Here is a 14,034-nt window from a genome sequence, read left to right as displayed (position 1 = left end):
CCCTGCAATGCAGGAATCAATTTAACGAGCATGGCTTCCTCTAAATAGAATCACAGGATTGTAGAGCTGGAAGGGACCCTGAGGATCATCTAGTCCAACCCCCTGAAATGCAGGAATAAGCAGTTATCCCATATGGAGATTGAACCTGCAACCTTGGCATTATCAGCACCACGCTCTAAGCAACTGAGCTATAGGTGTCCTGATCATATTATAATATTATAGGTGTTCCTAATATTATCATTGTTGTTTATTAAGGGTGCTGGGAATTGTAGCTCCGTGGAGATGATGATGATGATGATGATGATGATGATGATGATGATGATGATTTATTTATTTATACCCTGTCCATCTGGCTGGGCTTCCTCAGCCATTCTGGGCGGCTTCCAACAAAATATTAAAATACAGTAATGCATCAAACATTAAAAGCTTCCCTAAACAGGGCTGCCTTCAGGTGTCTTCTAAAAGTCTGGTAATTGTTGTTCTCTTTGACATCTGATGGGAGGGCGTTCCACAGGGAGGGCGCCACTACCAAGAAGGCCCTCTGCCTGGTTCCCTGTAACTTGGCTTCTCACAGTGAGGGAACCAACAGAAGGCTGGACCTCAGTGTCCGGGCTGAACGATGGGAGTAGAGATGCTCCTTCCCAGAATTCTTTGAGGGGAGAAGTGATGTGCTTTCAGGGGCGCCGACTTATAAAAAATATTGGGGGGGCGGGGGCCCATACCGACTTATAAAAAATATTGGGGGGGCCCAAGACCTCCAAACCGCTGCTGCTGGGGGAACGAAAGGGGCGAGCCCCGGGCTGCCCCGACCTTAAGTGAACCTGTGAGGGCCCGCCCTTTGCGGCAGCCGATTGGCTGTCGCCGTGGGCGGTGAATATTAATGAGCTAGGGGGAATCCCCGCTTCTCGCGGGGCTGACGCCAGCCCCGCGAGATTGTTGATGGGTCGAGAGCCCGCAACCCCACCCCCTCTCTAGATCGGGAGTGGCTTTGTTTTAACTCATTACTGAATGTATTTTAAAAGGTAACTATCGTCAAACAAGGAAAATAAAAAATACCAACATAATTTTGTGATTTTACAAAGCATAATATAACTAATAATTTTCTTAAATTATTGGGGGGGCAGAGCCCCCCCAAACGAATTTTTGAGGGGGCTCGGGCCCCCTCAGGCCCCATGGAGTCGGCGCCTATGTGTGCTTTAAATGCATGGTGTGCAGTCAGCAAGATTTTCTTGAGCCCTTTGCTGATTGCGTTATGTGTGACCAGCTGCTTGCACCTATAGGATAAACAGTATAACCACCAGCAGTAAGGACACTGTAAAAATCATTTGCCAAAGAATTTTAAACGAGAGCCAGTGTGGTGTAGTGGTTAAGAGTAGTAGACTCGTAATCTGGTGAACCGGGTTCTCGTCTCCGCTCCTCCACATGCAGCTGCTGGGTGACCTTGGGCCAGTCACACTTCTCTGAAGTCTCTCAGCCCCACTCACCTCACAGAGTGTTTGTTGTGGGGGAGGAAGGGAAAGGAGAATGTTAGCCGCTTTGAGACTCCTTCGGGTAGTGATAAAGCAGGATATCAAATCCAAACTCTTCTTCTTCTTCTTCTTCCACAGCTGAAACATTTAGTACTTTGACATGTGAACCTAGGGAGCTGCCTTAAACCAGTCTGACCCTTGGTCCATCCATCTCAATATTGTCTACACCACCTGGCAGCAGCTCTCCAGGTATTCAGAATGGAGACATCGCCTAGCCCTACCTAGAGATGACAGGGTTTGAGCCTGGGACCTTGAACATGCAATGCACCTTATGAAATTGAAATGCCTTGGCCAGTGTTTTACAGCAGAGGGTGAAGGAGTGCCCAAGTGGATTTCTCTAGGTAGAGAGTTCAATAGTGTGGATGTTCCACCATGGAAAAATCCCAGCGACATGTCCCAGCAGAACAAATCCCTGTAAAGGGAAAGACACAGCACCAGACCACATCCATAGTTCCTAAGATAGAATAAACCCAAAGATATTATTCCTAAAATATGCAGGACCCAAGCCTGTCACGGGTTAAAAAGTAACAGCTACTAATCTCTCGAAGCAAACAGGAAGCTTGTGTAGAAGAGTCAGAATTAAAGTGATGTGATCTCTGTATGCTGTTCAAGAGCAGCTTTCACCAAATCTGGGATGTTTTGGACTACATCTCTCATCATCCTTGCCAATTGGCTACACTGGCGGTGGCTGATGGGAATTGTAGTCCGGAAAATCTGGACGGCACCAAGTTGGGGGAGCTTGCTCTAAGCCAATGGGAGAGCTGCAGTGGGAGTTGGTTTCATTTCAGCAATAAGGCTTTTCATCCTTTGGCCATCCCTCTGTATCATTCATTCTCCAAGCTGAGATCCCCCCCTCTTTTTGCTACTTGCTTTTCTTAAGTATCGTATGAAGAATCCCAATTTAAAAAATAGCTTCCAAAAGAGGAGTGTCTCCTGCTCTTAATGCATCGTTTCTATGAGGACTTCAGGACTCTCTTTCGGAGACAAGGCATGCTCTAGAGTGGTTTACCATGCCACCTAGCAGGGATTTTAAGAACTGAAATTTGCTCAGAAAGAGCTGGTGTGAACGAGAACACTGGTGTGAAAGCGCTCAAGCAACAAAAGCATGAAAGTTTGGAGACAGCCAAGAGAGATTGATGGGTGCATGTCATTATTTAAAAAGGTCTCCTAATATAAGAATGCTTTATGATAGCAACGTGATAAGCTGTGAACCCTCAATACAGTGGTGCCTCGCAAGACGAAATTTATTCGTTCCGCAAGTTTTTTCGTCTTGCGAGTTTTTCGTCTTGCGAAGCACGATTTCCCATAGGAATGTATTGAAAATCAATCAATGCGTTCCTATGGAAACCGCCTTCAGACCAGGTCCGGGGACAGTCTGTCCCCCGACCTTCTTCTGAAGGCTGGGGGGGGACAAGGGCTTTTCTTCCCACCCCCAGCATTTTAAAAAACCCCGGGACAGCAGAGGACTTATCCGCTGTGCCGGGGTTTTTTAAAATGCTGGCGGGCGGCAGCGCTGCCACCCGCCAGCATTTTAATATCGCCCCGGACAGCGGACTTCTCCGCTGTCCCGGGGCGATTTTAAAGCCCCCGGGAAGGCAGGCGGGGGGGGGAGCAAAGACTTTCGCCCCCCGCCAGCCTTCAGAAGAGGTCCTGACCTCTTCTGAAGGCCGGCGGGGGGCAAAAGTCTTTGCTCCCCCCTGCCTGCCTTCCCGGGAGAGCGGAGAAATGCAGCGCCTTTCTCCGCTATCCAGGACGGCTTTTGAAGGCAGGCGGGGGGGGAGAGCAAAGCCTTTCGGCCCCCGCCGGCCTTCCTGGACCTCTTCTGAAGGCCGGAGGGGGGGGGAAAGGCTTTGCTCCCCACCGCCAGCATTTAAAAGAGGTCCCCGGAGATTTCCCTATGGGCTTTCTTCTTGCAAAGCAAGCCCATAGGGAAATTCGTCTTGCGAAGTGCCTCGAAAAACGGAAAACCCTTTCGTCTTGCGGGTTTTTCGTCTTGCGAGGCATTTGTCTTGCGGGGCACCACTGTACCTCACTTTGCTAGATCTCCAAGTCATGTACTGTTGCCGGGCAGTTTTTCTTTCTTTGTAAAACTACAGCACTGCGGAACCACTAATAGAAAGAAAAACATCAAGGTGATACATGAAGGGAGCTTCTAGCAAATTTGGGGACAGAATGCTCTCGCAGGGATGGGGAATCTGTGGCCTTCCAGATGTTGAACTATAGTTCTCATCATCCCTGACCATTGCTCATGCTGGCTGAGACTAATGAGCAGTGGGGATCCAATGAAATCCAGAACGCCACAGGCTCCCCCCCCCCAATTTGCAGGCGAGATCACTACCCTGCTTCAAGCCGTAATGATCTTGGATAATTCTGTTCAGGATTCAGTACTTCGACTAGTAAATATCTACCAAAAGCAGAGGAATGTAGCAATATTACCTAATTTCAAGATCTAATACAGGCTTCCTCAACCTCGGCCCTCCAGATGTTTTTGGCCTACAACTCCCATGATCCCTAGCTAGCAAGACCAGTGGTCAGGGATGATGGGAACTGTAGTCTCAAAACATCTGGAGGGCCAAGGTTGAGGAAGCCTGATCTAATACCAACTGGTTATGGAAATCCATATGTGTCCCCTTGTCTGCGTATGCATAAATGCAAGTAAAAATGGGCATACTATGCCTAGTCAGATGCCTCCATGAGCCATCATGGCAGGTGGGCAGGGCTGCCAACCTGTCAGTCACCTGACATCATAAAAAATCACGTGATTCAAAGTCTAATCCATTGGAGGAGGTTAAAGGCCTATCTGCAATCTTAGTGATACAGTTCCATTTAGTCTAGGTGCTTAGATCAGGGGAAATAGGTCTCTGCCCCAGACACCATATGACATCAGGTGACAACTGGTGGATGTGGTTTGCCCAAAGTGGTCTGGTGGACCAAATTTGGAGGCTAGTAGACCTACCGGTAATTAGGCCTGCAGGCTAGAAGTTCCCTTCTGTCTAATGTCTCCCTATACAGGCAAACCTCTGATATATTGTGAGTCCAGTTGCAGACCACCACAATAAAGCAAATATCGCAATAAAGTGAATAATATATTTTTGTTTGTTTTCCTGGCTGCAGGGCCAGGAGGGGGAAATCTCAGCACCAGTCCTAGCCAGTCCTCCACTCCTGTGGCTGAAAGAGGGGCAGCAGTGGTGGTGGTGGTCTTCCTTCCCCTGGAAGTGGCTGTGCTGCCTGCAGCTGCACCCACATCCACGTAAGGAGCAATATCTGTGAAGCCCAATAAAGCAAAGTGTGATGAAAACAAGGTATCTCTGTGCATTGCTGGTTCCATGAGTGTACACTGCATCATAGCAGCTGCAGGAGGCAGATTTAGGCTGTGAGTCTACCTTCACTTACCTGGAAGTAAGTCCCATTAAACTCAGTGGGATTTACTTCTGAGTAGACCCAGTGAAATAAATGGACCTACATTAACCATGTTCATTAACTTCAATGGGTCTCCTCTGAGTAAAATTTAGTTGAATGCCATTCTCCATTAATTAATTTATTGCTAATATGGTTGTACCCCATGGGATGGGAACACCAGCTGAATTTCCCACCTCAGGCACCAAAATATGTTGAACCAGCCCTGCTCCTATATTTTTCTATCGATTTATAGCCACTCTCTTCTCCCAAGACAACTTTACGGCCTCTGCCAGCTAACAGATCAGATCATATTGTTTGTTTCATTTGCTTTCTTAACCTTGCCTCACTCTAAATTCCAATGTCTGCCGATGCCGGCTGCATGTTTGACATTGTTTCAAGGTCAATATTGCTGCAAATAAGCTCCAGAATTTCAACCACACTACAAATTCTCAATAAGCAGTTTATAAGCAGATTCCTCATTGTTCCTAGGTAATGACAAAGAATATCTCATTTAAAAGCAAAAGCCTTGGTAGATTTAATTTGTTTTGTTTCATATCAATGTGTTTACACAATGTTGGAGTCCAGCTAGTTTGAAATTAGCTAATTTAAAATTGCCAAACAAATCAATTGGGTCTGAACCTGCTATTATAACCTCGGTCTGCTCCAAAGTGGGGAAATACAGTTGTATTTTCAGTGCAGTTCCAACCTGCCTTGCGAGCATCGCTTCTGTGCTTCTTATTGATTTCCTGACTCATTTGCCTCTTTTCAAAATGTTGGCAGACTAAATTTGTACAAAACATATTCAGAGATGCTCCCCCCCCTTTTAATACTACAAGCCACCACATGTCTAGCTTTAGTGAGACCAAAGCTCACAAACTGTTCTCCCAAGTTCTCGTCTCTGATGTAATACCCAAGAGGGATATGTGAGTAAGTTTATGTTAGAAAGCAGCAATTAAATTGCTGATTGGTTAGGCTGGTGTGGTGTTGTTTTTTTCGAAAAGATCCACTCTCTTCAAGAACAACGGAACTGTAGGTCTAATTAAAAGCCCGTAAATAGCATCACCAAAGCCGGTGGGATTTATTGCATCCTGAACCGTAGTCATGCGCTCACCTATCTTAATGAAGCACAAAATGACAGTGTTTGGGCTTGAGTCCTGCATATACACCTACTGGCGTGTTTATGTATAGGTAGAGCTGATGGGACCTTCCACCTAAATCAGTATCCACCCTCCCAGCAGATGCCAGTCAGGAGGGAAGGCCCACATAATCAGCCATCCACTCATCTGGCAGGAAGAGTTATACACAATGGCAGCATGGCCAGGGTCAGAGGCATCTACCCTCAGGAGGGCCCAATTGAAGTCATTGAGATGTGATCTCCATGTTGCAGCCAAATGTGCTTACCTGCCTTAGCGCTGGCCAACCTGCCTTGCCTCGACTGTGTCAGAACTGGAAATGAAGAGCTCATGAGAATACACATGCCCTATCACATCCAGGTCAATTCTGATCAGCCGATTGGCAGGGAGAACAAGTCTCCTGGGATTGACTGCACTACTGAAATGGAGATTTGGTGGTGCAGAGAACTCTTGAAGGAAGCCCACCTTGGAGTCACCATCTATCAGCTGATAGTCGGTAACTTCAAGCTCACGGGATTGACAGTGCTACCAAGTTCTTCATGCAGAAAGCAAGCTAGGAGTCACCACTTATCAGCTGATTGGCAGTCACTTCACACCCTACCTGGCTTCAATTTATACTTTTTGGTGTGACTTGATACGTTACAAAGGAAGAACGGTTCATTGGGTATCATAGTGTAACTAGATAATAATTGCCAGATGGGTGGAGCTCTGGACACCTTTTATAATGGCCCACTAAGGTGGGGGATCCCAGGATCTGGCCCACCAGCCAAATCCAGTTCCCTGCTCCTGGTGTATTGCAGTTTGCCATCACAGTCACATTGAATGATCTAGGTCAAGTCACTGTTAGTTAGCATCAGTTCTCCAACTGTAATTATGGGAATAATGATGCCCTACCTCACACAGGAGTCCAACCATTGTTACTCTTGCCTCTCTCGCTTCCTCTCTGCTGATTCCATGCCAATGTTATAAGATGGGTGCAAAATGACTATGGACATAATCCAGGCATGGAGAACCTTTGGCTTTCCAGACATCACTGAATTACAACTCCCACCATCCCTGGCCATTAGCCATGCTTGCTGGGATTGATGGGAGTTGTAGTTCAGCAACATCTGGAAAGCAAAATGTTCCCCACACCTGGCATCATGCTTTTCTGTGAGGCATATTAGTAGACCCCTGCAGGAACAAGCACAGGGATTCTACTCTGTTTTAAAATGTTTTTAACGTTGTATTTTAAAATTGCTGTGGCCCAGCCTGGGAATGTATGGTGAAGGGCAAGTAATTAATCAGATTAAATTTATTGTTGTTGTAATAAGTGAAATTTTTGAATTATGGTGCTGGAGGAGACTCTTGAGAGTCCCATGGGCTGCAAGAAGATCAAACCTATCCATTCTGAAGGAAATCAGCCCTGAGTGCTCCCTGGAAGGACAGATCCTGAAGCTGAGGCTCCAATACTTTGGCCACCTCATGAGAAGAGAAGACTCCCTGGAAAAGACCCTGATGTTGGGAAAGATGGAGGGCACAAGGAGAAGGGGATGACAGAGGACGAGATGGTTGGACAGTGTTCTCGAAACTACCAGCATGAGTTTGACCAAACTGTGGCAGGCAGTGGAAGACAGGAGTGCCTGGCGTGCTCTGGTCCATGGGGTCACAAAGAGTCGGACACGACTAAACAACTAAACAACAACAACAGTAAGTGAAATAGATACTGTACATAGTGTCCCACTTCCTTTCCTCCTTCTGATTCTCAAGGTGTGAGTAAGTTGCAAGTCAGGACACCAAGAATGAGATTCACAAGTGGTTGACATGAAACTCCTGGTACCCACCCTGCTATAGTGCTACTTGTTCCCCAAACTGCATCATATAGTAGGTATAATGTTCCCAAGGGAAGGGAAGGGAAGGGAAGGAAGGGAAGGGAAGAGATGTGGCCCAATTCGATCTTTTGACAATCCTTTTCCCATGGATACAGCTATGCCCACAAAGGGATAGAATGCTATACATTTCCAATGATAAGGTTTCTTAATAGAAATTGACTTTAACAGAATTTACAAGCCCAGCCATGTGCAGCACTGCAGCCAAAAAGCCAAAAGTTTTTTTAAAAAAATAAAAAATCACAATCTAAATACAAACACTTTCCCTCCCTCCCCCCCTCTCTCTCTTATCAAACCACTCATTTAAATCACTTGCAAATGAGAAAAACTATTTCCTTGTACATAAAAAAAGAATTAAATTGAATATTGCTGGGACCTAGAGGCAGCTCTGACAAATATAAATGTGCCTGATGAAGTAAATAGCTTCATAATGTGTTTATATTGCAAATTGCATCCACACAGCATAACAAACAACAATCCTATCACCAACAGGATAATATGTATGCGGAAGAAAACCTTGCATGACTTGCAAAATCACCAGGAGTCTATCAATGACCTTCAAAGCACGCCTTGATAGGACTTGAAATGACAGCCAATGGAAAAGCCTTTTGAAATGCTCCCCATAATGGCACAGGAGGAAGAGAAGCCCTCCATAAGGGCACTTGAATAGCCTAGTCATACAGAAGCATCTTCATTTGTACTTTTTCTTGTAAATCATTTGTACCATGCCCACTTGATTCTAATGGAGCATCCATTAAAAGATCAGACACCAGCCAAAGCAGACCACAATAGGACTCTTTAATGATCGACACTGGCTTTCTTATTGCAGCATTCTCCATTTCACTTTATTCACACCAGTCATCCAAGTGCCATCTGATACTTCGATACCACAACTGCACATCAGCTTGAGGTTGAAACCAGTGCGACTGATAGGGCTTTCCCCGAGCAACTTGGGTGCTTTGTGGGTGTGTTTCTTTATTTTTATTCTTTATTAACAATATGTGTAGCCCACCCTTTTTATGTGCAGATACCAGGGGAGGGTACAGCACATCAAATAAGGTCATATAATGCGCATATATAATACGTAATAAAAACCCTTGTTTAAAAAAATTAAGAACCCCTCCTCAAGCAATAGAAGCAGCTGAAAGCACAGAGCAGGCTAAATCAACACTAAATTAATACACCCAAAGTGCCTGGGCAAACACAAAGGTCTTAACCTGGTGCCGAAATGATATCAATGAAGGCATCGGTCATATATATCTAAGGAATTCCAAAAAAATAAGGTGCCATTAGAGAGAAGGCTCCGGTGGTGGCTGGTGAGAATTGGAAGAGGGAGGGCAGAAAGCAGGAAGACCAACAATAATTGGAGACAGAGCCAAGGAGCAGGAGAGCCAACTCATTATTGCTTTGTTGCCATCCTCCTTCCTATTGAGTTCTACAAGGGCAGTACGGAGGCTAAGGTGGAGGAAGCTGAAAGCCAGAGCCACTCCCTGTACTGATGGAGGTTGGTGGGGCAGCTCCCCATTCACCCAAATGGACCAGCCACCACATAACACATCTCACCCAGAGAAAAGCCTTCTCTGCAGATCACAATAATTGTGCCGAGAATTACATAGCAGAAATCCATCACAAAATTACAGTCCTCAAAATCCCATGACTGAGCACCATAGCAGATGAACTGGTTTAAAACAACGTTTCTAATGCAGTTGTGCTGCTGGTCTATTAAGCAGGCTTCCTCAAACTCGGCCCTCTAGCTGTTTTGGGACTACAACTCCCATAATCCCTAGCTAGCAGGACCAGTGGTCAGGGATGATGGGAATTGTAGTCTCAAAACATCTGGAGGGCCGAGTTTGAAGAAGCCTGCTATTAAGAATATATTTTCTCTCTCCCTCTGCCATAAAACATATGGCTCGTTTCCAGTTATTCTGGTTTGGATCATTCTTCTCTTCACAGTTCCTGCGAGAATGCTGTCAAAGTGGTTTGTTTGTTTTTTAGTAGAGACAATAAATAATGAACAGCATCTGAGCATTTAGAATAGGAGCCTGGAAGTTCAGGAACCCGCCATAGGCTTGAGGCAACTTTCAGTGCTGCCCCCTACTGGCACAGTGATTCAGCAAATAGTAAAACCTCAATTATAAGTTGCAAGTTTCACAGTTTGGATACCTTATATAATATATCGGGAGGAGGAATAAAAGGTAAATGTGCAAAGAGAAGCATTCTTTATGTAAGCCTTGCAGTTTGGTGGTCTGCACTGGGCTTCCTCAAATTCCCTTATTCAGTATGAGTATCCATTTGAATTTTTCACTGGTTGTTGTCAAGGGAGAGGGAAAGTGTGTAAATTCATGTTTACAAAATAGCAGCAGTCACACCAATTGCCCTTTCATTACAAATTCCAGAGAGGTGACATAAGATTCCTTTCCCATTAAGCAGTCACAAAATAGCACCATTTTCCTCTTACCTCCTAAGGCTTGCTTCATTACAAATTCCATGGTGATGGCTTTAGATTCCTTCCCACCAGAGCAGTTCTCACATGCAATTCAGATGGAGACAAGGTCTTGAGTTGCAGCCTGCAGCTGAATTCACAAAGCAAAAGATTAGCATTAGGGTTGCTGCATTTTGTATTCTGGGCCCCAGCTCTATGTCTTACTGCATTAGATCTACATGTCCTTTTGAACGTCTGCTAGGTTGAACTCCCTCCCTTCCACTCCACACACACACACACATGGCCATTTATCACACTGGAGCCAAAGTTACTTGATCATGTTGTGAGCAACTAGGGAGCATTGTATATTCCTTAACATTCTGTAGTATGATCTTTAGGGAGTCAAAGAAAATGGGCAATCTACTGCTGATACATTGCCATGGGATAGCATTGAATTAACGGGGAACAATTCCCAGAGTTAGATGCTATTCACTCTGAATCTTTTGGTAGAAAATCAAGCACACAAGAGCTATTTAAGAAAAGAAAAGGAAAAAACCTACCTGAACATTCAATTGCTATGTAAATAGATCTGCACACAGAGCTGTTTAATTGAATTTGCCAGGCACCCATTTAGTTTTTATACTGAGTCATTAGAAAGGAATATTCAATTCATTGCAAAAGCTATTGGGTTTAGTTGACATTTTCTAATGAGTAAAGAGTCCAACATTTTCAGCTTGGTAGTCCTTCATGGTTTTTGAGAGGTGGTGCTTTAAAGGGGGCAAGTTCTAGCTATTAAGAGCAGACATTTGGCTGGGGGGCATTTGAAGGTTGAAGTGCTTGCGCTCCCTGAATTCTCAGCAGCAGGCTTCTCTGTCAGAATCTCCTAATGGCCAACCGCATGTCTGCATCACTGACCAGAAGAGCTACTCCAGTCAAATTGAGTTAAATATCAGGCACATTATGAGAGAGATTTAATGCAAATTGGCTACTGAAATGCCATCAAGATCTTGTAAGCTAGGAGACCCTAAAGTAGACTGGATGTATCTCCCTTGAAAAACAATGTCAAATTCACTAAAAGTTATTAGGAAGTTTTCTTGGGATTCAGCACAATAATTTAGAATTGTAGCATAGAATTACAGGTTGCGGCAACTAAGTTAAAGCTGTGAAGTAGCAAATAAGACATCCCCACTCCCCAGGGGTAGGAGTTTTCACAAGCAAAATGCTATACCTTATTTGACATGTTCATGTCAAGCTGCTTAACAGAACTTGAACTCCAAAAGTGAATTGGATTATTAGAAAGGGAAGATCGCAGGTAAGACTTATTAACCAATGATGCTCCTTTCTAAAAGCTCTGCAGAGAGAACCAAATGCACTCCAAAAATGCTCCATCTCAGTTAAATAACACACCCTTCTTTCTTTTCTCATTTTAAATAATGATATTGAAGACATTTAGGCAGACCTATTTTCCTTTAGAGAAAGGGGAATGCGAACTAGAGATAACTTATTAAACAGAACACAGTGCTGCATCATTTGAGCATTTTCCCTCTTGAAACTTCTACAGGCAAAGAAATATGTGGACCTCAGACTTCTGCTTTTTGGGGGGGGGGATCAATGCATGCACCAAAGGAAAAAGAGACATGCTTGAAATCCCAATGAGGCTGCAATGAGACTACACACAAAATTTGGGGGAAAGGAGGGGGTTACTTTTCCGGGTAATGTGTTTTGCACCAAGGCGTCCAAGTACCAATATTATATAAACAAACCCCTCCACGAGCTAATGAAACTCTCAACCAGTGAACTTGCAAAGGCAGCTGGCTGCAACCCCCTCCGTGCCCTGATTTGGGAGGCTTCGCCAAGCAGTACGTGTATCGAAGCTTGTCCCATAGATCCATCGTTAGCACTTCCCCTCCTCTTCTACACAGCCAACTACCAATCTCTGCAACCACAAAGTATAGCGGGGTTTTCAGCACCTAGGACAGCTTACCCGCCGCACAGCGAGAGAAAAAAACCGAGCAATTCCTTATCCGTGGGGGAGCTCGCAGCAGCAGCAGCAAGCATCAGCAGCAGGGCGTTTGAGCAAGAGAGGGGGAAAGAGCGTGTTCAGCACCAAGGACACTTCCCCGCGACCGGGCGGTGCCTACTACCGTACTAAGGACACATTGCTGAGCACCGAGGCTTCAGCACCACGGACAGCTCCGGCCTTTCGAAAACGGGCGGAAAGGACTAGCGAGAAATACCTTCTTTGCAGCGTCTGGGTTCCTGCCGTTCTCTCTCCCCTCCTTGAGATACGGAGACAAGGTCCTTTCCCGGCTTTCCTAGCAGATCAGCCTCCCGTTCCTAGCCGGGTCCATGTGTTCCTCGGGAGTTAAAAGGCGTCGCTTGAAGGGCATAGGCAGGAGCAGGCGCGAGAAGTTATCTTCCTTTGAATTGGGTCCTGGCACGATGAGGCAGCAACGGAGGAAGGACAAGCCGCCAGCTCCTTACTTTCTCTACTCCCTCTTTTTATCACGGGATTTCCGGACCATCCCACTGACACTATTCCCTCCTTACACTACGCTGCCTCCTTCCTCCTCCCTCTTCCTCCTCCCGCCACCGAGGCTGCTGGATCGGCATTTCTTGCCTGACTCTCGCTTTCCCCCCTCCCCCCCAACTCCCCAGCATCCCACGGTAAGGGTTGCAAGAGGCGAGCAGCTGCTCCTGCCGCAGGAGGTTGCTGCCGGCACACCTGCAGTTACGGGGAGGGGGCAGGGAGGGGATTGACTGCAGATTGCCGGGGTGTGGGCACCTAATCGAACGGGGAACCCAACGGAACAACACCACCCGCTTGTAGTTTTGACAGGGTGGAGGGGGAGGGGAGCGCGGAAGCCTTTGCATTTGTTCAACGGAGCAAACTGTTATATTTGTAATAAGGCGTGAGAGCATCGGAAACAGTCGTGGAGGTGGGGATTTGGCAGGGTGGGTGGGAAGCGAAGTCAGCAGTTTCTCTGCAAAGCCTCTCGCGCGGAAGCGATACTCTCATGCCTCGCACCCGTGACCACGCTCATTGTTATTCTCGAGAATCTGGGACTCTAGAGAGAAAGGCTGGAGGCTCAGGGACAAATATCAGGGCGGCGGTTATTGGGATGGCATCGCAAGGCTGAGAGAGTAGGGAGATGGCCTCCTGATACATTCGAGACAGAGGGATCTCTCTCTTCCCCGCAAGCTGCTGGTAAATTGTGTTGATTTCGACGAGTATTTTGCCCTCCCTTCTCTCCGCCCGCCTCCCTTGCAAAGGGGCGTCTGAAGGTTAACAGAGCAGTATGGCTGGGGAATGTCAAGCTTTCAAGATGCTGTCCCTAGCGGGGCGTGTCAGAAGCGAAAGTAAACCAGGACATAGAATGGCACCGCCTGCCTGGCGCTCCCCAGGCTTCCACCGAGGAAACGGCAGATTGAACAGGAGGCGGTGTGAGTGTGTTGTGCTTGTGAGGTGACTTTAGGCGAAGGAAGACAGGGGGAACCCTTCCGTCCTTCGATCCCCCTCGCCCAGCAGCAGCAGCCTCGCCCTCCCCCCTCCCCACCCCGCCTCAATTAAAAATGCTGCAATAGTGCTACATCCTCCTGACTCTTGCTGCAGACCCGGTCAGCTGATGTAGCCTCCTAAGGTACCTCTGTGCTGGCGTGACAGGGAAGGAAACGACCCGAAC

General features: G+C 46.4%; 1 protein-coding gene and 1 long non-coding RNA gene across 3 annotated transcripts in view; one reads left to right on the top strand and one right to left on the bottom strand.

The window, feature by feature from the left end:
- Positions 1 to 8,691, top strand: part of LOC309332608 — a 98,376-nt gene extending 89,685 nt beyond the window's left edge. The window contains exons 2-3 of the long non-coding RNA XR_014152237.1: positions 4,644 to 4,831; positions 8,422 to 8,691. This is a non-coding gene — a long non-coding RNA (uncharacterized lncRNA). The remainder of the gene's footprint in view (positions 1 to 4,643; positions 4,832 to 8,421) is intronic.
- CPLX1 (complexin 1) overlaps positions 1 to 12,959 on the bottom strand; it is a 162,500-nt gene extending 149,541 nt beyond the window's left edge. Inside the window, exons 1-2 of one of the 2 annotated variants that reach the window (XM_081845710.1) lie at positions 12,589 to 12,959; positions 10,388 to 10,502 (exon numbers count right to left, since the gene is read on the bottom strand). In XM_081845710.1, the coding sequence (XP_081701836.1) occupies positions 10,388 to 10,418 (31 nt within the window). In that variant the 5' untranslated portion in view covers positions 10,419 to 10,502; positions 12,589 to 12,959. Of the gene's footprint in view, positions 1 to 10,387; positions 10,503 to 12,335; positions 12,561 to 12,588 lie in introns of those variants that run through there. The other variant, XM_081845711.1, reaches the window with a different exon arrangement.
- Between the last annotated feature and the right edge of the window lie 1,075 nt (positions 12,960 to 14,034).

This window comes from Podarcis erhardii (assembly GCF_964252035.2).
Source record: "Podarcis erhardii genome assembly, chromosome: 17".
NCBI lineage: Eukaryota > Metazoa > Chordata > Lepidosauria > Squamata > Lacertidae > Podarcis > Podarcis erhardii.
Note: the sequence above shows the minus strand (reverse complement) of the source record. Positions and strands in the feature narration are given on the sequence as shown.